General features: G+C 40.9%; 1 protein-coding gene across 7 annotated transcripts in view; it reads left to right on the top strand.

Moving 5' to 3' along the window:
* The window catches only part of LOC140738627 (uncharacterized), a 231,818-nt gene that overhangs the window by 172,407 nt on the left and 31,600 nt on the right, over nucleotides 1-27,811 (top strand). For all 7 annotated transcript variants that reach the window (XM_073066214.1, XM_073066212.1, XM_073066208.1 and 4 more), the window contains 4 exons: nucleotides 6,636-7,131; nucleotides 11,929-12,059; nucleotides 22,845-23,100; nucleotides 24,030-24,170. In XM_073066214.1, coding sequence (XP_072922315.1) covers nucleotides 6,636-7,131; nucleotides 11,929-12,059; nucleotides 22,845-23,100; nucleotides 24,030-24,170 — 1,024 coding nt within the window. The remainder of the gene's footprint in view (nucleotides 1-6,635; nucleotides 7,132-11,928; nucleotides 12,060-22,844; nucleotides 23,101-24,029; nucleotides 24,171-27,811) is intronic.

Below are 27,811 nucleotides of genomic sequence, written 5' to 3'. Positions count from 1 at the left end.
TATAACAGTGACGTGCAGATAAGCATCACTGAACTCTCAACACACTGAACCTTGAAATCGATTGTCTACAGCAGAAGAAGACCATGAACATGCACTCAGTAGTCACTGATACACCCCCAAAATTATTTATTACAAATAATCTGTATATTTATACATAGATTATTTGTAATAATATATATATTATAAACCATTCAGTCAAACCAGTCTGTGCCAGTATTTATGCTTCATGAGAGTATCTTCATCTCACCTCTACGCTATTCCTCTATCAGCTCTAGTTTCCCATCCTTTTCCTCAAAGCACCAGAGATGGCTTCATTGGGACTCAGATCCTTGAATTTCAGAGAGGCTAAACGCATAGGTCAAACCTCATCCAAAAACGGGGGAATTAAGGAACTGAGATGGTATGAGCAGAAGCTTAGGGAGCTGAAGAACAACAGAGTTTCAGGGCTGGTTTCCAGAACATAGACCCTTCACAGATAAAAGTACAGTCATATTTAGTAAAACGACGGAAGGAGAGTAGCGCCAAGCTGAAATTAACATTAGACACAGAAGCAGAATTAGGCCATTCAGTCCATCAAGTCTGCTCTGCATTCTCTCATGTCTATTATCTCCCTCTTCCCCATTCTCCTGCCTTCTCCCCATAATCTTTGACATCCTTACTAATCAAGAGCCTATCGACTTTTGCTTTTAATATCTCAAATACTTAGCTTCCACAGCCATCTGTGGTAATGAAGCTAACAGATTCAGCAGCCTCCAGATAAAGATATTCCTCCTCAACCCTATTTATTCTCCAGAAACATAAACAGAAAATACTGCCAACGCTCAGCAAGGTTAGTCAGCACCCACAGAATGGGAAATAGAATTTGTGTTTCAGATACTAGGATCCCCATGTGCTTTTGTTAAGATTTTCATCATCCACAGATTTTGATTTGTTTAGAAGAGGTAGCACAACATTGGATGGATATATTCTTCCAGCTGCATATCAGAGAACAGATGCCTTTAATCCTTCCAATACACTGTAAGTGTTGATTACAAACATTCTGCCTACCCACCAGGCAGATCAAAGGGAAAAACTGAAAATCCACCAGAGTATTCATGGGAAGTGGGATGGATCAAACATATTTTCCCACTGTAGCTAGTTTTGAAGCACAGAGGAATTGAATGGATTGCTGCAGGAGACGCCATACAAAAAAAGCAAAGCTACTTGAAGCTTGCTTACTGTTAGTAATGCAAGTAGAAAGTAATCTAGATACCCGGGGTAATTTTTAATTGATTCATTCATATATATTGATGGATTTCTTAAGCATTTAGCGGAGGTAGATATTTAACTTTTTTTTCATTGAAGTTTTTGAGTTCAAGTTCCACTTTGGGTCTCTAGAATACTGTGTGTTAAAGGAGGATAGGTATTGGTAATTCATCAGATCCCATACCCCAGGTTAGTTTAGATAGATCCACTAGTATAATGGAGGGTTGACATGTGTTCAAAAGTAGAATTTCCATTGAACGGTACAGGCAGAGCTGAGCCAAGCTGCCTAAGCACAAAAGACTCGACTGTTAGTGAGAATTAAATGGAATGCAATCATCCATAATAGCTTTTCTGTTAAAGCAAGGTACATGGTGTCCAGAAATATAGTGATAATGATGCTGGACTATTTGAATATATGTTTTGTGTCAACAAAATGTCTAATACTCGAGAGCAAGTTGTTCTACACAGAGAGTGATACACAGGCAGTATTAGACAATTATATGTCTAATTGTCACGTCCACTTAAAAAAGCTCATTACTGCCAATAAAAACATTGTTTCATATTAAGTCACTGAATAGCATGCTGTGACCCACAACTTGCTAATGCCCTGATCTGAAATTCTTGAATTAACAGTCATTTTGCTCCATGACAAGCCATAAATGGGCATAAATCCAGTTAATCCCACTCATCAAGAACAATCAGAAATTCTGGTAGTTGAAGTAGAGTTTAATTTGAACAAATGACCAGTGGTTCAAGAAGTAGAGTTCAGCACTGATGGAAGGTAAACCAAGTAGAATAAATGCCAATTGGCAATTCATTTTTCATTGCCTGCAAAGCGGTTTGTATCTGAGTTAAGCCCATGAATCTAAAGTTAATTGTTATTTAAATATCTACACAATTCCTTTGAGTCGTTGCTAAAACATTGGCAGTGTTTCTATTGTCAGATTGGTCATTAGGGAAGCCGTGCTGTGTTTTTCTGAGCATATCAATGGAATGTGTTCTTCAAAAGCCTTGAACGAGTTTGAACGTGAGTTAGAACTGGAGGAAGCTTGTGTCTGAGCCCTCATATAAAACTAGCCAGTGCTAAAGCAGGAGAAAACTGCTGGATTATTGATGGCCCCAATTCATAAGTCCATGCACTGGATGTAAACGTCTTCAGGAGCTTCCCCACTAGTCTTCATAACCTCAGCAAAAGAACCAAAGTAGCTAGAAAATGGCATTTACACTCTTTAGGCCAACAGATTGCTGAGAATAACTCTGACAAAATTTGATATATTGACTGATTGTCTTTGTAGACCTCACTTGCTGTGCCTGGTTTCAGTCAGTCCTTTCCACCTTATCTGCTCAACTATCTTCTTCCCAAACTATGCCCTTCACCTGTCTGACTTGAACAACCCTCTTGTCCTTCCTTACTCCCCTACCATTGGGTCGTTCAGTATCCAAGCTGGTCCCTGACTGCACACCTAGAGCTTAGAGCATTGAACATAGAGGAGTGCAGCATAGGAAAAGGCCCTTCTGCACATGATACCGTGCCGGACTAATGAAACTAGTAATTAAAGGCTCAACTAAACTAATTTCTTCTGCTTGCACAGTGTCTATTTTCCTCCATTCTCTACATATCCATGTGCTGGTCTAAGATTTTCTCAGTCTCCTCTATCATATTTGCCTCCAACACCACACTCGCTGTGTATTACTCTCTGTGTAGAACAACTTGCTCTCTAATATTAGACATTTCAACCTCGGAGAAAAATACTGGCTCTCTATTCTATCTACGCCTCTCATAATCCTATAAACATCAATCAGGTCTCCCTTCAGCCTTTGTCACTCCAGGGAAACAACCCAAATTTGTCAGCCTCTGCATGATTGCCTCCTCATCTCAATTCCTGTGCAATCTCTACTGCCTACAAAGCAGAGGAGAAGCCTACCCTACTGCATACAATGATGCAGGATACAATATCCAAGCCAGGTGATACAAGAGACAGCATATGTTGGAATCTGGAGTATACAAATTTGGCAAAGCAGACTGAATCTGTGGAGGGAAATAGACAGTTGACATTTCTGGTCGAGGCTTTTCATTGGCTGTATTTCCCTCCACAGATGCTGTCTGTCCTATTGAGTACCTCCAACGGTCCATTTTTCATCTAAATCAGGAACTGTTTTGAGCAGAGTTTGGAGAGTTCACTCCAATCAGCCATAAAATAACATATGAGAAAAGGACTCTATGTAGGGTGATCTGTAACAATATTAGTCCATATAATCTTCTTCCAAAGAGACACTAACTACTTCTCTTCTCTTTCATTCTTCATGATTTATTATCTACCTCTGTCTCTACCATTACCTCCATGGGGTAAAAGTTTAACATTTTTGCCACTTTATAGATAAAGATATTCTGCCAGTTTTAGATTTATTGATTTTGAGATGGATGGTTATCATTACTGGATTGAATTCACTCAGTAAACAAGATTAAAGATTGTGATGTGATCAAGGAAGGTAATCACTGATGAAACATAAATCATAGGTTTAATAATGGATCACAGGATTCCCCTTCAGCATTCCCATTCTCACCCTGAAATCCCTCACTCACTTTTCTGGTTTTGGGCTCATTTCTGATACAATAAGGTTTCTGGCATGGTCTCCATTAGTGAGAAGAGAGTCCACTGCTTAATATGAAACCTGGGAGTGACCTTTACTGAAAGCATAAACTATGCTGTTTAAAAAAAAATCCTTGGCCAAGATTAAGGATTAAAATGGTAAGTTTCCAAAGTCTTTGCGAAGAAGGTGAAAGCACTGCTTTCTGTCACTGATGGGAAGTGTTAACTATTTATCTCTCCACAGATTTTGATTGACCTGCTGAGTAATTCTAGCATTTCCTTATTGTTAAATTTATAGCCCATGAATTCTGAACTATTTTTTGTTGAATATGTTTAATTTGGTTTTATAAAGTAGGCAGTGCAGTGGTGCAGTTCACACAGCTCCAGCAGCCAAGTTCAATCATGGCCTCAACAGCTGTGTACGCAGAGTTTGCATGTCTTCATTGTGACCACATGAGTTTCCTTTAGTTGTTCTGGTTCCTCTCTTGTCCCAAAGATGTGAAAGTTGATCAGTTAGTGGCCACTGTAAATGACCCCCAATGTGGAGATGAGTGGTGGAACCTAGTAGACTAAAATAGAATTAGTAAGAGTGATCCAAGCTGGTAAATTGGGTTATTATTGTCAAATGTACCAAGGTACAGTGGAAAACCATTGTTCCACATGTCAAACAGACAGATCATTTCATTATCACAATACCTTGAGGTAGAACAAGGGAAAACAATAACAGAATGCAGAATAAGTTGTGACAGTTACTGAGAAAGTGCCGTGTGGACAGACAATAGGAGCAAGGCCATATCAAAGTAGATTGCTTGTTGGTCTGGTGGGCCAAAGTAGCGGTTTTTGTGTGTCAAATTCTGTGACTCCATGATGTAATTTGCAAAATGCAAGGTAAATCAAGTGAACTAGTGGAATAGCCCAAAGATCAAACACGAGGAAATCTGCAGATGCTGGAAATTCAAACAACACACACAAAATGCTGGTGGAACACAGCAGGCCAGGCAGCATCTATAAGGAGAAGCACTGTCGACGTTTTGGGCCAGGACGAAGGGTCTGCCTGGCCTGCTGTGTTCCACCGGCTTTTTGTGTGTGTTGCCCAAAGATCACTTCATGTCCATCCGATGCTCACTACATAAATTCACAACCAACAGGGGAAATGAAAATGTAACATTTCCAAATGTGCCAATGATACAAAAACAGGTGGATGGACATGTTGGGATGAAGATACCTTGATTCTGTAAGGAGATATAAATATAGTAATTGGGCAAAAAACGTGTCAAATGGAGTTTAATGCCGGGAAGTGTATCGTCCTGCACTTGGTAAGATGAATCAAAAGGCAGATAGTTTTCTAACTAGTGAGCGGCTGTAACTGAGTGAAGTACAGAGTAATTAATCTAGGTGTTCCAATGCAGTTCATGCAATTTTCAGCAGCTCCAATAAGTGCTTAAGATAGCAAACAAAATTCTGGCATTTGGATTGAAGTTTAGAAAGTGAGGAGGTTTTGTTTGAGTTTTGAAGGGTGTTCATGAGTCCACACACACAATACTGTGCACAGTTTCAGTTTTAGTCCCCTTAGTTCCCAAAAAAAAGAATATGGTAGCACTGTGGATAGTCTAAAGGAGATTCACTAGGCTAATTGCTGGAATGGCAGAGTTGTCCTTTCAAAAGTAACTACTTGATTTGGGTCTGTACTCCTTAGAATTTAGAAAAATGATTTATGATCTTATTCAAACATATAAGTTCCTAAGGAGTCTTGACATGATAGAGCAGCCTTTCTCAACCTTTTTGCACTGGAGGAACCCTTGAAATAATTTTCAGGCCTCGGGAAATCCCTGCGTAAAAATTATTATACCTACAACTCACGATATGTTAGTGTGATCAGTAACTTGTAGATATAATAATCCAAAAATAATTGTCAATGCTCTTTTGAGTAGAGAATGAATTTTTGTCATCCTTTCTTTAACCTCAATATCAGCCTACCATCCTCCCCTCTGTGCAATACAGTGCTCACCAATTACCAAAAGCCTCCTTTACCTGGCTTCAAAAACTGAGAATGGAGTCAACCAAATAAACACGATCTAACTGTGCACTGCCGTACTGGGTGGATATTGCTATTTATTTATTCATGCATTTCTATAATTCTTCTTTAAGGTCCTCTGAAAGTTGTTTTAATTGAGGCATGGTGCACATAAACAGATCTTTCTTGAGAAGAGCAGGCTCTGTCAGTAATGTGACTTTGTGTGTCTTTTTTATAGAGAAGGGCACCTCTACAACCCACACCTCCAGTCTCATCTCATTGATTGAAATACCTGACTCTAAAGAGCTTTTGTAGAATGCATTATGCCAGAGGTTCACATGCTTCTTCCAACAAATACATGAAATATTGGATCATTTTTCTAAATAAATAAATGAACAAGTATAATGTTCTGAGCTATTTATTTAATTGGGTTCTATTTATCTAGTTTGAGGACTTATGTGAAGATCTGATCATATTTTAGGTTATACTTATGCAGAAATAGAGAAAATTCTACAGTGTTCACAAAGTTTCTAGCACCATTGCGTATGATTTTAATTAAGTCAAGATCCTTTCAGTTTCACATTATGATAAGGTATTGTGCCTAAATGAGGGGATGTATACTCAAGTGATAATATCTAAATGGGAATTTTCATTGGGAGTCTGTGCTACTGAGAGCATAAGCCAAGATATAATGGTTTTTCTATGAAATAATTGTGAACATTGAAATGTGCAAATATGAATGTGGAATGTAAGATCTAATTGGAATAAATCTTCTTCTCATCTAGTGCAATAGAAGAAGAGACCAAAGTTTCAAGAGCTCAGAACATAATGGATGATGATGATGAGATGGCTGAGAGGTTGCAGAAGCGAGAAGAGCGACGTCAGAAACGTCTTCAAGAGGCGATGGAGCGCCAAACTGAATATGACCCAACAATTAGAGAATCTAGAGACATTTTGAAAGAAAACCGAAGAAATGAGAGAGAGGAGGAGGAGGAGGAGGTGACCAGCCAGCGAAATGAGTGGCGGCAAGAGCCGGAACCGGAGCCTGAACATGAGCCGGAGCCGGAGCCGGAACCAGAGCCCGAACCGGAGCCAGAGCCTGAACCAGAGCCCGAACCGGAGCTGGAGCCGGAGCCGGAGCCCGAACCTGAACCCGAACCGGAGCCGGAACCAGAGCCAGAACCAGAGCCCGAACTGGAGCCCGAGCCAGAGCCAGAACCAAAAGTGGAGAAGAAGGAGATAGTAGAAGAAAAATTTGAAAAGCCATACCAAAAGGAAAAGGTAATAGTGAGCAGACAGAATCCCAACCACCATCTGATCCCCTACCCTCAACTTCTTACTGCATAACCTTATTTCTATTTCAACACAGACAGGTATCAGGATAGGAAATTGTGTTTAAATGTTTAAATCCATGTTTAAAAGACCCTTGGATATGGATTGGAGGGGTCTAGAAGGGTACTGGCCAAACTTGGTAAATGGGACTAGCCAGGGGAGCACCATGCTTGGCATGCTTTGTTTTCATGCCGTGTTACTCTATGACTCTATGCCTTCATTTATTAGCTCACCAATCCGACAGAAATTGCCTACCTCTATCGGCTTTTCACCTTTTAAAATTAGGGGGTGTGAAAAACCATGCAGGACCCCTTAATCTCTGCCCTTCAGTGCCACTGTGCTTCAGTGAGACTCCCCCAAGAAAAATTACTTCAACATGCTCTCATTTAACCAACTAATTACAGCTAATTACATTCAGAAAGTCAGAAGGCATGGAATCCAGGGAAGTTTGGCTAGGTGGATTCAGAATTGGCTTGCCTGCAGAAGGCAGAGGGTTGTGGTGGAGGGAGTACATTCAGATTGGAGGGTTGTGACTAGTCGTGCACCACAAGGATCTGTTCTGGGACCTCTACTTTTTGTGATTTTTATTAACGACCTGGATGTGGGGGTAGAAGGGTGGGTTGGCAAGTTTGCAGACGACACAAAGGTTGGTGGTGTTTTAGATAGTGTAGAGGATTTTCAAAGATTGCAGAGAGACATTGATAGGATGCAGAAGTGGGCTGAGAAGTGGCAGATGGAGTTCAACCCGGAGAAGTGTGAGGTGGTACACTTTGGAAGGACAAACTCCAAGGCAGAGTACAAAGTAAATGGCAGGATACTTGGTAGTGTGGAGCAGCAGAGGGATCTGGGGGTATGTGTCCACAGATCCCTGAAAGTTGCCTCACAGGTAGATAGGGTAGTTAAGAAAGCTTATGGGGTGTTAGCTTTCATAAGTCGAGGGATAGAGTTTAAGAGACACAATGTAATGATGCAGCTCTATAAAACTCTAGTTAGGCCACACTTGGAGTACTGTGTCCAGTTCTGGTCACCTCAGTATAGGAAGGATGTGGAAGCATTGGAAAGGGTACAGAGGAGATTTACCAGGATGCTGCCTGGTTTAGAGAGTATGGATTATGATCAGAGATTAAGGGAGCTAGGGCTTTACTCTTTGGAGAGAAGGAGGACGAGAGGAGACATGATAGAGGTGTACAAGATATTAAGGAATAGACAGAGTGGACAGCCAGCGCCTCTTCCCCAGGGTACCACTGCTCAGTACAAGAGGACATGGCTTTAAGGTAAGGGGAGGGAAGTTCAAGGGGGATATTAGAGGAAGGTTTTTCACTCAGAGAGTGGTTGGTGTGTAGAATGCACTGCCTGAGTCAGTGGTGGAGGCAGACACACTAGTGAAGTTTAAGAGACATTACTAGACAGGTATATGGAGGAATTTAAGGTGCGGGGTTATATGGGAGGCAGGGTTTGAGGGTCGGCACAACATTGTGGGCCGAAGGGCCTGTAATGTGCTGTACTATTCTATGTTCTATTAACTTAAAGAAGCTTTGACTTCAGCACTTTATCCTTGATTCCCTCCCCTATGTTTTCCTTAAAACATCAGCTCAATGTTTGCTGGTGGTGCCATGATGAGATATTTCCACTGTCTGCACACTACCATATTCAGTGCCAAATACTAGACACTTTGTACTTCAGAACCGTGCCCACAGTTGATTAGATTAATGTTAAAGAACTCATTTACAACCATTCATGGCAGCAATAGAGGAGATGTTTATCTCCTCTGTCTGGGCAGAATTGAAACTGAGCTCTGAGTTGGTGCTGTAAATTAATTTCTGTAGTTGTAACCCGTCAATTTATTTAAAGTTTGCTTTGGAACTTTGCTGAGTTTACAAGGTTGAAAATGTGGGGTAGGGATTCACCAGGAGAGGTGGTAGGAAACAGATGGTCGCAAAATCTCCCAAGTGTTTTGCATTTGCTTTGCTTTTCTTCGGTCCACTTATGGGACCTGAGCACACCTAGCCTTTTTGGCTACCGACTATTTAACAGATTGAAAGCTGGGCAGAGTGTAAGGTAAGCTGTGCATTTGTGACCATCTGTTTTACCCAAAAACATGCCAAATCCCAGGACTTTAAAAATGAATATATATATTTTTTTAAATAGAGAAACTAAAGATCAATACTTCACATAGAATCCCAAGCAAAGTAAATAAGACCCAGCTAAAGCAGCATAAATCAGTCCCTGAATAGTTCTTCCAAAGTCATGGCTAATGTTCCATCAACAACGAAGAGTTTAATTATCTTATTTCTTTGTGGGGAATTTCTTTGCCCATCTAGCTGCTCTACATGCTAATAAACTAACAGTGACTACACTTTGAGAGTAATTCTTGGGCTGTGATTCACGTGAAGATGCCCTGAGAATGTAACAAGATTTTGCATTACAGATATTCAGTCTTTTTAACTCTTTCTGTCTTATATATTGAGAGCTGCTTTTTCTGAAGCAAGTTGTTGAGAGCAAGCAGATTGATGCTAGGAGGTGGCAGTCGGAGATTGGGAGACCAGTGATACATCGAGTAGAAGCTCGACTGCAACTCCCTGGTGGAAATATTAACTGCAGGTGAAAATTATGCACAAAGTAACGAGAAAAATAACTTAAAACAAACATCTTGGGCTTTGGAAAGCTTACAAGAAATAAGAGCACAAGGCATAGGAGCAGAATGGTCATTTGGCCCATTGTGCCTGCTCCACCACTCCATCATGGCGGATTTGTTATCTTTCTCAACCCCATTCTCCTTCCCTTTCCCCATTACCTTTGATGCCCTGACTGATCAAGAATCTATCAACCTCTACTTTAAATTCCCCAGTGACTTGTTCTCCAGAGCTGTCTGTGCCAATGAATTTCACAGGTTCAGCACCCTCCGGCTAAAGAAACACAGCCGTTACTTAACTCATTTAAACTTTTGTTTTGCTTTCACATCTTCATGTATGTGGTTGAGTATTATTGAATGGCATGGTTGAAGAATGAATTGACCATTTCATTTTACATGTTAATTTTAATAGTATTGAATTCTAACAGTATATTATAATAGTATTAAACTATTCAAACCCTTGCTTGCAGTCTGCCCCATTCACTCTCACTTGCTTGGGTACTCTATCCCTCTTTCTCACCTGCACTGGCTCTCACTTGTGCGTGCCCTCACTCAACGTCTCTTGCTCATTTATGCTTGTTTGCTCGACCTATCTCACCCTTGCTCTTGTCAGCTGTCCCACTCATTCCAGCTCCAGCTCACTCTCTCTCTTGCTCAATATCATGCTCACCTGCCCATTCTTCAGTGAACAGATATGATGTGAAGACCCATCAATGTACAGAAATTCTACCGCCAGGACTTAAGAACTTTTTTTTAAAAGCTATTATTAATGCTTTTTGAGATAGTGATTTAGATGCATATCATATTTTTTACTGAGTTAAGTATTGTATGTAATTAGTTTTGCTACAACAAGTGTATGGGACATTGGAAAAAAAGTTGAATTTCCCCATGGGGATGAATAAAGTATCTATCTATCTATCTATCTATCTATCTATCTTAACTTCTTTAATCTCAACTCCATTATTGTTGATGTAATACAATCCGTTAATTTCAGTCTCCAGAGAACACTATTAAATGAATGGGCTACACAGTTAATATCCCAATATGAATACTTGCTAATCCAGCAAGAAATTGACTGCACACTGTGATAGACTATATTCAGTTGGCAAAGTCGCAATCCAGTAAGGAAATCCTGTCCCGGTTTTATATCGGTACTCTCAGTCCTGAAGATGAGTCACTTCTCTACTATTAAGCATTGTTCTTAATCAAAGCTCAAAGTACATTTATTATCAAAGACAGCATTTTATTTTATTATAGGTTATATATAGCTATGAGAAGTTGCAAGAGGGTAGATTAGGAAAGGTGAGCAATTACCTCTAGGGGCAGGAGATGCCTCTTTCTGCCTCGGCTTCCTTACACCATTGGAGGAGCTGCCCGCAACCCCAACCACGTCAAGTGTGGGACAGTTACAGGTAGGAGCGCCAAAGCAGAATCCCTCATTCCTCACAGGGATGGTTTAAGACGAAACTCATTGATTTGTAAACGTGAGCATTAAGACCTAAACGCATACATTCCCTTTCAGTGTAGCAAGCTTCCTGATTTGCCTAAATCCATGAGGTAGAAAAGTTTATCAAGCAGTGACTTCATATCACTAGGTTCCAAGGCTAATTGGTAGTCAGCATACATGAGTCATACATAGTGAGATCACCACAAGCATCTGTGTGCACAGGCCGCACCTGACTGGTTAATTTTTAATGTTATGAAACCACAATGTGGTGTCAGCTCTCAAGGAGAGGTGCTCATGACAGTCTACTCCGGCATCTCAGCCACACAGCATTTACAAACATACAGTATTATAGCATCTATGGAATTTATGAGCCAAATACAATGTGATATGAATTGAAAAGAGATACTGGGGGGTTGGAATAGATAATCAGTCCAGTGACAATTTGCCTTCAGGGAATACTTCCCCTTCTGCAGTGAGATGGCTATTTCATTACTGCATTCTTGATGAATTAACAGCTCCCTTGCTTAATATCCAATTTTGCACTGTCTTTGCTACATGGAGGTAACTCTCCTTGCAATGTTTGGCAATGAACTTGACTTTTAAATGCTTGTCCTTTTTTGGAAATAGTTTCACAAACAACGATCTTTGTTTGAACCCCACCCCACAGAAAAGCCAGGTATGGAAGGAAGAAATTGTTGAGCGCACTGAGAAGAAAATATCAAAAGCCAGCTCTGAGAACGGAGAGGCACTCCATGAAGAGATTACACAGAAATATAAAAAGATGGAAAAAGTGTCGAGGTAGGAGCAGAAGAACTGCTTTTTTTTTTAATGTCCACTTGTTGGGATCAGGTTTCCGGAAGATCTACCTGAAGTTAATATTGATTGATGGTAGTAACTCGCAATTTAACTCCCCTTCTATGTAGGTATGATGTGAAGCACAAATTAGTAAGCAGTCCATTGTGAAATGTCCAGACTGTTGTATCATTGTAATGGAATTTAAGTATTGTCAGTAAATCTGAACACAATGTAAAACAGAAAATGCTAGAAATACTTAGCCAGTTGGGCAGCAATTTAAAAAGAGAGAAAAACAGTTCATGTTACAGTGATGATCTTTTCTCAGACCGCAGCACAACCCAAGCTACTGAATATTTCAAATGCTTTCCATTTTCCAACATCTGCTGAATCTGTCTTTTGAATTGTTACTTATTTATTTATTTTTGTCTATTTCCGTGCCACTCCTGCAACAGACACCTTGGAGAAATTCTGTTCTCTGTGACAGGATTAACAGCTGTCTCTATTACCTTGTTCCATCTTGGTTTCTGTTCCCCTTTCTGTTTTTGAACAAGTATCCACTAAATCTCACTTCCATCACTCCATCCCTTTCCCTTTCCCTGGTGGGTATCGTCAGCTCTGACTTACCGGTATTCCACGTGGATTCTAACTGAAATGTCATCCTTCCCATTTTGGATCTGTCGGTGATCAGTGATATCACTCATTCACTAGTACCTATGTGTTTTTGACCTCTCTCTCCAGCAGGCCAGATTCTACCTCAGAGTACCTTCTTATTCTGGCATCTGCCCTCTTAATTTCCTAATGAAGGGTCTCGGCCAACATCAACTCTTTATTCCTCTCCATAGATGCTGCCTGACCTGCTGAGTTCCTCCAGCATTTTGTACGTGACACTCTAGATTTCCAGCATCTGTAGAATTTCTTGGCTCACTCGGACCTGTCGTGGTCTTCAGTTCCACTTCATCCTTCACTGCATTCCATGTTCAACAAAAGACTTTTCAACTTATTTTCAGGTGCTGAGCATTCCAGACCCCAATAAACCTTGTGCTTGGGCTCTCCTTCTTCTCCTTCATTTGTACCTGATACCTTCTCCTTTCCTCTTTCCATATTCTCGCTATCCCTTCTCCCCTTCCCCTCTGTTCTCCCAAATAATCTGTCCTCATAGACAACTATCCCCCCAACTCAATGATGCAATGCTGAGTTATTTTTCTTCCTTCCTCTACAAAAGGGGTTCTCAGCCCGGGGTCTGTGGACTGCTTGATTAATGGTGATGTTCCATGGCATAAGGAAGATTGGGAACCTCTGCTCTACAGGCTTATTTCTTTGGTGAAGAGTTTTCATCCCCTGGTGGATTTTTTTCTCCCACCTTTGGAATTCCACATCCAGCTGGATCCTGTATTCTTCCACTAACTTTCTCTGTATCTATTCATTAACTGCTCCACTCTTTCACCTAACCAACTCCTCTTCTGAGCTGCAAGCCCTGAATCTTTTACAACAACATCTATAGAGTAGAAATATTGGATAGAAAAATAATAATTAATATTTGTATACTATTAACAATATAGTAACAGAAGTCAGGCACATACTTAAAGCTTGGGTGCCTAAGACTTTTGCTGAGTACTGTACTTTATGTTTTTCCAGTTACCAAATAACACTTGATACTACTGAGCTAATACAAACCCAAGTACTCTTAGTTCTGTTCCCCAACCACCTTCCTATTTTAACCAATGTAGAGCACTGTGGAACATTCTTAGGCATAGCTATGGCACATAAGACTTTTGCACAATACTGTACTAATTTAACGTATTGCACTATACTGCTGCTGTAAAAACAAAACAAATGTCATGAGATGAGAGTGATGGTAAACCAGATTCTGATATGGGTCTCTGTTGTGGACTGAGAGTGGGAGAGTGGCAGGGAGAGGGGAATCATAGTTGGGAAAAGGGGAATGGAGCAGGAAGCACCTGAGAGACATTCTGTAATGATCAATATTTGCTGGGAATCATTGACCTAGCCTGGTGTCTCAGGGCAGGGTGTGTCTACACCCTCACCACCCCCCACCCTGGCACTCCTTCTCTATTACCTGTCCCACAACCCTCCCGCGGCACTCCACCCTCGCCATTCCCAACATCCTTTTGCTCCCACCAGATTTACAAACTCGCTCCCCACTCCACGTTGACGGATACAATACTATGTAAAACTCTTAAGCACCCTTGCAATATATATGTACCTAAGACTTTTACACAGTATTCTATGTCTGATTCATTTTCCCTCTCAACCCCATTCATCCACCTTTTCCCTGTAACCATTGATGGCCATATTAATCAAGAGCCTATGAACTTCTGTTTAAAATATACTCAATGACATGCCTCCACAGTTGTCTGTAGCAATAAATTCCAATTACACCTCCCACTTACTAAAAAAATTCTGCCTCATCTCATTTCTAAAGGAGAATACTTTTATTCTAAGGCCATGTCCTCTAATCTTAGATTCTCCTACTTCTGGAAAAATCCACTTCCACTCTATCCAGGCCTTTCAATATTCAATAGGTGTCAATGAAATTCCCCCTTGTAAACTTCAGTGAGGGCAGGACCAAAGCAATAAAACACTCATATGTTAACCCTTCCATATCCAGGATCATTCATGTAAACCTCCTCGGGGCCTTCTTCAAAGCCAGCAGTACTTCCTTACAGCTGGACAATCCATGGCAGGGAATATGTTATAGAGCTGCCTTTCAGTCAGGACAGTGATCAAGATTTTAAAGGCAGAGTTTCACGGCAGTTTCTCTGAGTTAAAGAGCAACCAAACAGCGAGAGGCCGTGCGTAAGAAGAGCTACCTTTCAGTCAGGAATGCATTCAAGATTTAAAAACAGAGCTTCGCACCTGTTTCCACTGAGTTGGACAATTCACGGCAGGGAGTGCATTAGAGAGCTGCCTTTTAATCAGGATGGCGATCTAGAATTGAAAGGCAGAGTTTCGCAGCAGCTTATGAAAAAGAGCTTTGACCAGTGACCAATTGGTATTTGGAATCGATTCACAAGAGCAAATTAAAGGAAGGCAGTGGCAAGCGCAGTGGACAGAGTCAGAGTGGACAGAGTCAGAGTGGTCATCCTGAGGGTTTAGCTTTTTGAGGCTTCAGTGAAGAGAGGATTCAGTCAGAGAAAGCAGAAGAAAAGCTCTAGGTTAAGGTCTTTTTTCCTTCCCTCCTTTATATCTGCTCAGCTAGGACAGTAGAGATGCCAGGCAGGATAGTTGAATGCTCCTCTTGCAGGATCTGGGAAGGCAGAGAGACCTCCAGTGTCCCTGACTACATTTGCATGAAGTTCATCCAGCTGCACTTTCTAACACTCTGCGTTACGGAGTTGGAGCTGGAACTGGATGAAATCAGGATCATTTGGAAGGCTGAGGGGGTTTTAGATTGGACATATAGAGAGGTAGTTATACTCAAGGGGCAGGACACAGACAACTGGGTGACAGTCAGGAAGGGGAAAGGGATTAAGGAGCCAGTGCAGAGTACCCCTGTGGCTGTCCCCCTCAACAACAGGGGTATCACTTTGCATACTGTTTGGGGGGGGGAGAGGAAAGTCACAGTGGTCAGGTCTCTGGCACAAGGTCTGCCTCTGTGACTCAGAAGGGAAAAGGGGAGAAGAAGCACACTATGGTGATAAGTGATTTGTTAATTAGGGGAATGGACTGTCTGTGGGCAAGAGTGAGATTCCCAGATGGTATGCCACCTCTCAAATGCCAGGGTCCTGGACATCTCAGATCGTGTCCTCAACATTCTTAATTGGAAAGAACAGCCAAAAATCGTGATCCATGTAGCTACTAATGAGATGGGCAGGATGAGTGACGAGATTCAGCATTGAGAGTTCAGGGAGTTAGATGATAAGTTGAAGAGCAGGACCTCAAGGGTTGTGATCTCAGGATTGATACCTATGACACATGCCGACGTAACCGGAACTAGGAAGATTATACAGTTTAATATATGTATAAGGAGTTGGTGTAGGAGGAAGGGCATAAAATTTTTGGATCATTGGGCTCCCTTCCAGGAAAGATGGGGCCTGTACAGAAGGGACGGTTTGCACATGAACTGGAGGGGGATGAATATCCTAACAGGAAGGTTTGTTAATGTTGCACGGTGTGGTTTAAACTAGTGTTATAGGGGGATGGGAACCAGGGTGCCAGAACAGTTAGTAGAGAGGTTGTGGAGGCAAAGGTTGAGCGTGACTGAGCTGTGTATCTTTCAATGCAAGAAGTACCGTAGGAAAGGCAGCCTATAGAGCTGAAGATGAAGTAGCCAGTTTACAAATAGAGGCAGTGTGTAGTGAAGAGAGCTGTTGATAGGGCAAAATTGCAACTCAGCAGGCTGGGTTGCAACAGAAAAGGGTGAATACAGGACTGAAGGTGTTGTATTTGAATGTGAACAGTATACAGAATAAGGTAGATGAACTTGTAGCACAGTTGCAGTTTGGCAGATATAATCTTGTAGGCATCACTGAATCATGGCTAAAAGATTATAGCTGGGGGCTTAATGTCCTAGGATACACATTACATCAAAAGGACAGGCAGGAAGGCAGAGGGAGCGGCATTGCTCTGTTGGTAAAAAATGAAAACAAATCATTAGAAAGAGGTGACATAGGGTCAGAGCATGTTGATAGAGCTGAGGAACTGCAAAGGTAAAAAGACCTTAATGAGAGTTGGATACAGACCCCCCCCCCCCCCCCCCAAGAGTAGTAAGGGTGGAGTCTACAAATTACGATGGGAGGTAGAAAATGCATGCCAAAAGGGCAATGTTACAATAGTCATGGGGGATTTCAATATGCTGGGAGATTGGGAAAATCAGGTTAGTGCTGGATTCCAGGAGGGGGAATTTTTAGAGTGCCTACAAGATTGCTTTTTAGAGCAGCTGGTGTTTAATCCCACTAGGGGATCAAATATTCTGGACTGGATGTTGTGTAATGAACTGGAATTGATTAGAAGGCTTAAGGTAAAAGAACCTTTAGTGGAAAGTGATCATAATATGATCAAATTCATGCTGAAATTTGAGATGAACAAGCTAAAGTCAGATAATATCAGTACTACAGTGGATAAAGGGATTTACAGAGGCATGAGAGAGGGGTTGGCCAGAATTGATTGGAAAAGAACACTGGCAGGGATGATGGCAGAGCAGCAATGGCTGGAATTTCTGGAAGCAATTCGGAAGGCAGAGGATATATACATCCCCAAAAAGGAAGAAGTATTCTAAAGGTAAGATGACACAATTGTGGCTAACAAGAGAAGTCAAAGCCAGCATAAAAGCAAAAGAGAATGCATATAATATAAAAATTAATGGGAAGTTAGAGGTTTGGGAAATATCAAAGCCAACAGAAGGCAACTAAAAAAGTAATAAGAAGATAAAGATGGAATACAGAAGTAAGCTAGCTAGTAATATTAAAGTGGATACCAAAAGTTTCATCAGATACATAAAGTGTGAAAGAGGTAAGAGTGGATATCAGACCTTTGGAAAACGATGCTGAAGAGGTAGTAATGGGGGACAGCGAAATGGCAGATAAACTTAAAGTCAAGTCAAATCACTTTTTATTGTCATTTCGATCATAACTGCTGGTACAGTACACAGTAAAAACAAGACAATATTTTTCAGGACCATGGTGCTACATGAAACAGTACAAAAACTACACTGATACTTTATAAGTATTTTGCATCAGTCTTCACTGTGGAAGACACTAGCTGTATGGTAGAAATTACAGGTGCCAGAGGTCATGAAGTGTGTGAAATTACCATTACTAGAGAGAAGATTCTTGAGAAACTGAAAGGTCTGCAGGTAAATAGGTTACCTGGACCAGATGATGTACACTCCAGGGTTCTGAAAGAGGTGGCTGAAGAGATTATGGAGGCATTAGTAATGATCTTTCAAGAATCACTGGATTCTGGAATGGTTCTGGAAGACTGGAAAATTGCAATTGTCATTCCACTCTTCAAGAGGGGAAGGAGTCAGAAGAAAAGAAACTATAGGCCAGTTATCTCAACCAATTGACCTCAGTGGTTGGAAAGATGTTGGAGTCAATTATCAAGGGTGATGTCTCAGGGTACTTGGAGGCACATGATAAAATAGGTCGGAATCAGCATGGTTTCCTCAAGGGAAAATCTTGCCCGACAAATCTGTTGGAATTCTTTCAAGAAACAACACACAGGATAGGCAAAGGAAAATTGGTTGAAGTTGTGTACTTGGATTTTCAGAAGGCCTTTGAAAAGCTGGCGCACATGAGGCTGCTTAACAAACTACAAGCCCATGGTATTACAAGAAGGAGTCTAGCATGGATAAAGTATGGTTGATTGGCAGGAGGCAAAGAGTGGGAATAAAGGGAGCCTTTTCTGGTTGGCTGCCGGTGACTAGTGGTGTTCCATAGATGTCTGTGTTGGGACTGATTCTTTTTACGTTATATGTCAATGATTTGGATGATGGAATTGATGGCTTTGTTGTAAAGTTTACAGACAATATGAAGATAGTTGGAGAACCAGGTAGTTTTGAGGAAGTAGAGAGACTACAAAAGGATTTAGCCAGATTCGGAGAATGGGCAAATAAATAGCAGATGGAATACAGTGTCAGGAAGTGTATGGTCATGCATTTTGGTAGAAGAAATTAAAAAGTTGGCTATTTTCTAAATGGAGAGAAAATACAAAAACCTGATGCACAGAGGGACTTGGGAGTCCTTGTGCAAGATTCCCTAAAGGTTAATTTGCATGTCGACTCTCTGGTAAAGAAGGCAAACACGATGTTAGCATACATTTCAAGAGAACTAGAATATAAACACAAGGATGGAATGTTGAGACTTAATAAAGCACTGGTGAGCAGTTTTGGGCCCCTTATCTTAGAAAAGGTGCTGAAACTGGAGGGGGTTCAAAGGAGACTCACAGAAATGATTTCAGGATTGAATGGCTTTAGACATGTATTCATTAGAATTCAGAAGAATGAGAGAAGACCTCATTGAAACCTATCGAATGATGAAAGGCCTTGATAGAGTGGATGTAGAGAGGATGTTTCCTATGGTGGGAGAGTCTAATACCAGAGGACACAGTCTTAGAAGAGAGAGGGTTCCTTTTAGAACGGAGATGAGGAGGAATATCTTTAGCCCTAGAGTAGCGAATTTGTGGAGTTCTTTGTCAGAAGCAGCTGTGAAGGCCAGGTCTTTATATATATTTAAGCTACAGGTTGATAGGTTAATGATTGGTCAGGGCATGAAGGGATATGGGGAGAAGGCTGGAGATTGGGGCTGAGAGGAACATTGGATCAGCCGTGTTGAAATGGCAGAGCAGACTTTATGGGCCAAGTGGCTTAATTCTGATACTATATCTTATGGTCTTGTCGTCTTATATGGGACCTAAGACTGTTCACGTTACTGCATATATGATCTAATTAATGCTTATCAAGCCTCAGCATTACATCCTTGCTTTTATATTCTAGTTATCTTGAAATGAATGCTAATAATGAATTTGCCTTCCTTATTATCAACTCCAACCTGCAAGTCAGCATTTCAGGAGTCCTGCACTAGGATATCCAAGTCCCTTTGCACCTCCACTTTATGAATTTTCTTCCCCTTTAGAAAACAGTTTACACTTCTATTCCTTCTAGCAATACATACACTTCCCTATGCCATATTCCATCTGTCTCTTTGTAGCCCCTGCTGCAAACCTGCTGCCTACCCCTCCACCTATCTATGTAAAATCCACAAACATGGCCACAATTCCATCATCCAGATCGTTAACATACTGTATAACATGAAAAGTAGTGAACCAACACTGACACTGCAGAATATCACTAGTCAGCTATAGCAATAAGAAAAGGGCCCCTTCATTCATATTCTTTATCTATTGCCCATCAGTCTATCTTCTGTCCATGATAGTATCTTTCCTGTAATACCATAGGCTCCTAAGATGTTTAGCAGCCTCATGTGTGGCACCTTGTCAAAAGCCTTCTGAAAACCCAAGTAAGTGTCCTCTAACTCTCTTTTCTCTATCCTGTCTGTGTAGGCTCTTCAGCTGCTTCCTTCGGCCCATGTTGTTGATGATGATGATGATGATGACCTCTTTCAGACCTTTTTGCTTCCCAAGCACCACCTTCTTAGTATTAGCAACTACACTCACTTCTCCCCCATGACACTCTTGAATTTTGGCCTACTGCTAATGTCTTTCATAGTGTAGACTAACACAAAATACTTAGTAAGTTTGTCTGCCATCTCATTGTCCTCATTACTATACTTCTAGTGTCATTTTATAATGGTCCAACATCCACTCTCACCTCCCTTTTATTCTTTATATATCTGAAAAAAAACCTTTGGTATCCCCTTTGATATTATTGGCTAGCTTACCTTCAAATTTCATCTTTTCTCTTCTTATAGCATTTTAGTTGCCTACTGATGGTTATTAAAAGTTTTCCAATCTTCTAATTTCCTACTATTTTTTGTTTTATTATATGTCCTCTCTTTGGCTTTTATGCTGTCTTTGATTTCCCTTGTCAGCCGCAGTTGTCTCACCCTCCCTTTATAATACTTCTTTGTTTTTGGGATGTACGTATCTATCCTGCATCTTCTGAGCTGGCCCAAGAAAGTCCAGTGATTGCTGCTCTGCCATTATCCTTGCTAGTGTGCCCTTCCAAACAACCTTAACCAGTTCTCTCTCATGCCTCTTTAATTCCCTTTTCTCCACTGTAATACTGATACATCTGACCTTATCTTCTCTCTCTCAAACTGCACGGTAAATTCTATTATATTATGATTCCTAGCTCCTAAGGGTACATTTACTTTAAGCTCCCTAATCAAATCTGGTTCCTTACACAATGGCCAATCCAACATTTCCTTTCTTGTCATCGGTTCAACCACACACCGCTTGCTCTAAAATGCCATTTCATTTCCATTTTACAAGTTCGTTCTGATGGCATTCTGTGCCAACCTGATTATTCCAGTATACTTGCATGTTGAAGTTCCCCATCACCTCATAGCATTGCCTTTCTGATACGCTTTATCTAACTCCATTTGTAAGTTCTACCCCACATTCTTATGACAATTCAGAGCCCTGTATATATCTCCCATCAGGATCTTTTTAACCTTAAAGTTCGTTGGGTCCACCTACAAGGATTCTATATCTTCTGACCTTATTTCACTTATTGCAACCCCTCTGTCCACCTGCCTGACTTTTTGATAGAATATGTATCCTTCGATGTTTAGTTCCCAGCTGTGATCTTCCTCTGTAATGCCCATGATATCATACCTGCCTCCTTCTAACTGCACTACCTTGGTGTACATTCGAGTATAACTCCTTCATTTTGTAATCACCACCATCTTCCTACATTTGTCTCCATGGTGACTGAAAAATTATTAATCCTTTCTAAACTCAAGGTGTTTTTTTTATTTTAGAGACCTCACAAATCTATTAATCTTCTATTAATGTTCACACAATTACACTGAAGAGTTCATTGCAAAATTATACAAGTTTCAAAGCAAGTACTATTTGAGGGACACTTTACAGATGCCTGGAATCAACAGCCAAGTCAGCTTGTTCTAATGTTACCCTGTGGACAGCAGAAATGAATGGGTTGAGTACATATCATCAATCAGTTAAGTGGAAGTGTATCAACTGTCCCTTGCTGTAAATAAAACCATTTTTATTATGGTGTCAGCTGTTGCTCCCTCACCCTTCTTTGTCGGAAGATGATGGGTTCCAAAGTTCGAAAGTTCAAAGTTCAAATTTATTATTGAAGTTTGTATTCCATATACGACCTTGAGATTCATTTCTTGCACGCACCCACAAGACAAAGAAACACAATGGGATCCACAAAAAACAACACACAACAAAGACTGCCAAACAACCAATCTGCAAAGGAAGATAAATCTCGCAAATAGCTAAAAAAAACAAATAATACCCAAGGCCCATTCAAGAGATTTTGGCATGTTGGCAGTCTTGCATAGTTTTATAGAAGCATTTTATTGAGTGGAGAAACAGACTCAAAGGCTCCAGTCACCTCTCAATAAGATCATTACTGAAACATTCTGGGCCTCAACATGTTCCTGCACTCTTCGCACTTGTAGCTTAAATGCTTGTCAGTTTCTGCCTTGAAAGCATTCTTCTAGTTTGAGGTGATTCTGTTAAAATAAAGGTATATGTACCTTCAGGCTATGCATCCTCCGAGCACATAGTTTGGATGATAGCAGGGTGAGATTTCTCTTCAGGAATGCTCATGTTTAACTGCAGAATATTTTGTTCTGCTTATCCACAGCATTAAGTATATAAGAAGAGATCATTAGAAGCATGACTGTGTTCATAAATGATGAACCAATCCTTCTTTCTGGTGGAAATTTGCTGCTTCTCCTAAAATAACAATTGTAGTGTCGATTTTCCTTCAACAAAAATTAGCCATATGGTGGTAACAGATGAGAAAGATCTGCAGAGTGAACCTCTGTTCCTCAGTTTCCACTCAGTCTAACTAAGTAGTCTCTTGTATTTCTTTGATTTAACACAGTTACAGGGAGTCATTTTGGACCAGTGCGTTGCTTTCCTCACTGTTTGACTGGACCATGTTACCAAAATGAAGACACCGTGTATAATCCCAGGGAGTTAGGCAGGGCAATCTCTAGTTTCAGTCATAAGCACCTGATCCCATCCACAATGCTGCAGAGGGTGCATTGCCCCATAAATTTGGAATACTTTGAAAGCATTCTGAGCTGGATTAAAGGAGGGACATTCCAACTTGTTGCCTTATAACATCCTGCTCTTTTTCCTTTTGGTTGGGGGGGAGCGCAGCCACGCAGAGTCCAAGTCGGCCCAAGAGGCAGAAGAGGCTGCAGCCAAGCTGGAGGCCGAGAGAAAGCTGGAAGAACTGAAGCGACGTCAGGACGAGAAGGAGAGTGAGGAGTTTGAGAAGATGAAGCAGAAGCAGCAGGAGGCTGCAGTCGAGCTGGAGGAGCTGAAGAAGAAACGAGAAGGGCGCAGGAAGGTACGAGAAGAGGAGGAGCAGAAACGGCAACAGGACGAGGCTGAGAGAAAGGCGAGGGAAGAGGTAAGGATCAAGTGGAAAGAGATGCTGATGGGCTGGGGATGGAGAGTGGGGGGAGTCCTCCCAGATGTACTTCACCCCTTGGCTGTACATGGAGCAGAAATCTCCAAGCGTAACCCACTGGAAATTTGGCCATGGATCCCGCTGTAGCTGGGAGCTGGTGCAGATTCAGTGCAGCCATTTATGTTGTGATGTGAGAGTGAAGGGTTAGAATCCAAGTGTCAAACAAAAGAGTGAGAAGCCCTTCAGCCCACCATGTCTATAGCATGGACCAAAACCATAAAGCAAGGGGTCTACAGATCCCAGGCTGGCAATCCCTAGCCGAAACTAATCTTAGCCCATAATTGTTATTTGCTTGTTTTAACATGTTTTGGTTACTTAAAGATGCCTTTATATGTTATACATGATTTCATATTTTTAACACTTTAAAAAAAACAACTTCTATTTCATTTTTAAAAGTTTTAAATGTTTTTGGGTGACACAGAATTCAGCAACAGAAAAATTGATAGTTTTTACAGATCACAGGGAGCAAGGGTGGGTGAAGGTTTATGCAGGAAGGTGAGCAGTGCTCTGGGGGAGATTCAGAGGTACAGGTCGGGCTGGGCTTTGCCCTTTAGTCAACAGTTTCCAGTGGGGGTTTGTAGGTAGATCCTATCGCATGTTCTGTGCACCATGTGAGAATGCATTGGGGGACCTTAGGACAGTGTTCACCAACAAGATCAGGTAAAGGGATCCACAATGGAAGGCTCAGGCCAAAGTGAGGTGCAAGTGATTGAAATTCCATAGACTAATTTATTTAATCTTCCAAGTGGGGTTTGAACAGAAAACTCTCCAGCCCAGAGATCAGAGTGCTACCACCCAATGGCAGTTTATATGTGTGAAATAACCATGAATCTTTGAAGGTATTTTTAACCTCTGGGTCTTTCTTTAAGGAGGAGAAGAGAAAGCTGAGGGAAGAGATTGAGAGACGAAGGGCCGAGGCAGCAGAGAAACGCCAGAAGCCAGAAGATGCCGAGGCAGCCAATGATAATGAACCATTCAAATGTGTGAACCCTCGTGGTTCCGCCCTAAAAGTAAGTACTCAGTGAGCTGTACGGTTCCAACCCTGCGTACTAAAATGTGTAACTAAAGAACATTTAACATTGATTTAATTATATTTCACAAGCTATATCATGGAGATTTTCAGGAATTCATACAGTGTTTTGTTTTTGGGTCCTCTGAAACGCTTCACTGTTGGGGAAAGAAATCAAACGACATCTCTGATCTGTTCTCCTCTTGAGCTCCAGTACCCCTTTGTGTAGCTGCCCATCCTGCAATGCATACGGGCATTACCTGATCTCTGACCCTGGCATCTTCCAAGACCTGGGCTCCAAACGGATGAACATTTATTCAGATGTTAGGTGTATATCAGAGGCTTTGAATGGGTATGGGCAATGGGATCCAAAGTCCTTGGAAATTGAATCTCTTTGTAGATTACCAGAGTCCTAGGGAGTTCCTAGTGGTGTCCATGCTACTATTTTGGTAAATATGATGTGCAAAAAAGGAGTGGCTGCATTATCTCCTTTGATATTTCCTTGACTCTCTTGTGCCTTCACCTCCTTCACTGGAAGTTTGCTATCTCTGTGCTCTCCATTTCTCGGGGCACTCTCCATGGTGATATGAGGCTTGCAGACACGTACACGGGCCACAGGAGGACTTAGGCATTGTGGCTGATCATCTGCTAAAATGTCCGTACTTGTTTCCAGTTCCAGCATCCTTTGGGAGCATGGATTTAGGATGTCTATCCCTTCCCAAATCCAATAGCACTGAGACAAATTTCAACAGTCTGCCATTACAATGGTGTTTCATTGGCTGTGAAATATCTTGAAATGTCACAAGTTAATTATCCCAAATGCAATTCTTTCTTTTTGATTGTTATTCCCTGAAGCCAGCTTACTTGACTAATCAAGTTTAAACAATAACCATCGGTGGAACAGTTCCTATGACACACAGAGTCTGATCTACTTTTCAATTTATAACAATCTGAGATTCTCTTTGGAAAATAGACACAAAGTTTGAAAATAATTAAAACAGTCATTCAAATGACTTTGCCCTCATAAATTAATTATTGAAATTCATTTATGCTATAGTTGATTTCCTCTGGAAAATTGTATTAATGCTGCATTTGACCCAATCCCAGGACATTACACCCAATTAATCATTTTCTGATATATGATTATTGTGTAATATAGAGAAAAGAAGTAGTTGGATCATGCAGCACTAGCTTCTACAAACAGCAATGTCACAATTGCCATATTGTAGGCTAGAAATTCTTGTGCATTTGCAAATTCATGCAGTGAGCCCTATCCATTTTTGTGAGGAGCCAGAGGGATTGATTTCCTCTGCAAACTTTGTGATTGTGGGTATTTTGTGAATCCAATCTTCTGCACAATTGCACTGAAATTGGGCAGTGTATCCTGATTAAGTGTGCCACACTTTCAAAGTCAGGAGACAACGTGAGCTGTGTGAAGGGTGCAGAGACTGCAGAAGGATGGGGGCCAGTTAGGTGAATGAGAAGATGGTAGACAATGGGGAACACCTGGGGTTATGAGAAAGACAGAACAAAATACTACTTGACATGCTAGTTTATGAAATGCAGGCAGAGCGAGCAATTGAAGAGACAATGGTACACTGACTTGCATTGGAAGGAAGTGGAATACAAAATTATGGGAATCCAGGAGTAATTGGGTATAGGCTTGGTGAGATTTCTTTTAAAGTATATTGTTTAAACTTCTTCTCCACTTTTCATGAAAGTCCATGGATCAATCCATTGCAGATTCATTAGACTGATTACTGGGATGTGGAGTTCATGCTCTGAATGATCCAATAATCTTGGTCTGTTGTCTCCAGAGCTTCAAAACCTGAGATATGACCCCACTGAAAAATCTGAGATTCTGAGAGGGATTGACAGGTTAGATGCTGACAGGATGTTTCCTTAGACTGTAGTGTCCAGAACCATGGGTAGTATTAGGATAAGAAAATGAGCTTTGGAAGAATTCCTTTATGTAGATGATCATACACCTTAAGGATTTTCTACCTCAGTTGATTGTAGTTTCTCAGTAGTTTAATACATTGAAGGGTGGGATCGTTAGGTATTTGGCACCAAGAGAGTGAGTGGATTTGGGGATTAGGATAAGGCACAAGATCTAGTGTTATTTACTTAGAGAAGACAAAGATAAGTTTAAGTTCTTATTTCCATTTGCAGGTGAGCTCTTATAAAAACTGGGCAATTTGGCAAGAAAAAAGAAAGTGATATATCATGTATCATTTTCACACAGAGCATAGTTAGAGTACAAAATATCTTACTGATGGCTTTTATCAAGGCAGAGATTAGAGAGCTGATTCTGTAAAAGTGTAATATGGCCTTTATAACATGATTTATTTAGAAGAACTTAAGTGGACATAGGGAAAATATTAAACTGTAATTATTAAGGATAGCTCCAGTATTATATCTGAGTCCTGAAGGTTAAGCATCAGTTGGTTATAAGACTGTACTTTCTGCAATCTGTTTCAGATCCCCCAATATATGTGCATCCTATTTACCGTATGTGTCCGTATCTATGCCATGCAATAGTTCTTTTGCTGTGTTGCTGTGTGCTCCTACACTTGGTTGATACTGTCCACCCCAACTGAAGTAAACAATCAAAACAAAAGATTGTTTCATGAATTCAAAACTCTGCATCGTTCTTTGCATTGATGCATGCTGAGAGTGTTATTCCAATTAACCCTACAGAACTTATACCCAGAGCAAAACCGAGCAAGGCAATCAAGAACTTTTTCCTGACTTTTTTTAAATAATTAAGATCTGACAGAGAATGTCCTAAAATGTCATAACTATTCCATCTCATAATTGCTTAAAATATGGCAGAGTCACTGTTTGAAAGTGACTTTAAGATGAACACTACACACTTATGCAAGCATTCTTTCTGCTCTCTTTGTCTTTATCTGTTTCAAACACACATACATATACACTTTAAACAAAAATTGCACACAGTTAAAAGAGCAGTTTACTACTTTCATTAATATCGTCACAATGCTGGGCAATTTTCATGGAGTGTTCTTGATACCCAAGTTTTAAACAGAATACATTGTATTTGTCACTTAAGATATCAGGCATTAAGACAAGGGCACACAAAAGCATTGAAACATTTTGTCTGCCTGGTATGTCACAACTCAATAAGGACAACTCTCAATACATTATATCAATCAGCTTCCAACTGAAGGATATGGCAGAGTAGTGTTACATAATATATCACAAATAATTACATTTTCAGTGCATTTTGAATGGATGAATCAAATGCAGAGAGAAGTTCAAACAAGTAGACGTCACACTATTGCAGCGTCTTGCTCCAATCCCGATTTGGGTTCTGATTTATGGTCTTGCCTTAAATTTAGAAGAAGTGTGACAAAATATTGAGATGCATATAGAGCGAACATGCACATCCTCAGCTGCATCAAGTATCTTCACTTCCAACATGGCAGCATGACACTATTACAGCTCAAGGCTCTGGTGTTTGGAATTCCATTCTGACGTCAGCTGTACGAAGACTTTGTGCATCACCTCCCCCACCCTCCGCCCCGGGAATGCATGGGTTTTCTCCAGGTGCTCCAGTTTCCTCCCATAGTCCAAAGCTGTGCTGGTTTGGTGATAATTTGGTCATTGTAAATTCCATGA

Source organism: Hemitrygon akajei, chromosome 14 (genome assembly GCF_048418815.1).
Source record: "Hemitrygon akajei chromosome 14, sHemAka1.3, whole genome shotgun sequence".
Lineage (NCBI taxonomy): Eukaryota > Metazoa > Chordata > Chondrichthyes > Myliobatiformes > Dasyatidae > Hemitrygon > Hemitrygon akajei.
This window is presented reverse-complemented; position numbering and strand designations above follow the sequence as displayed.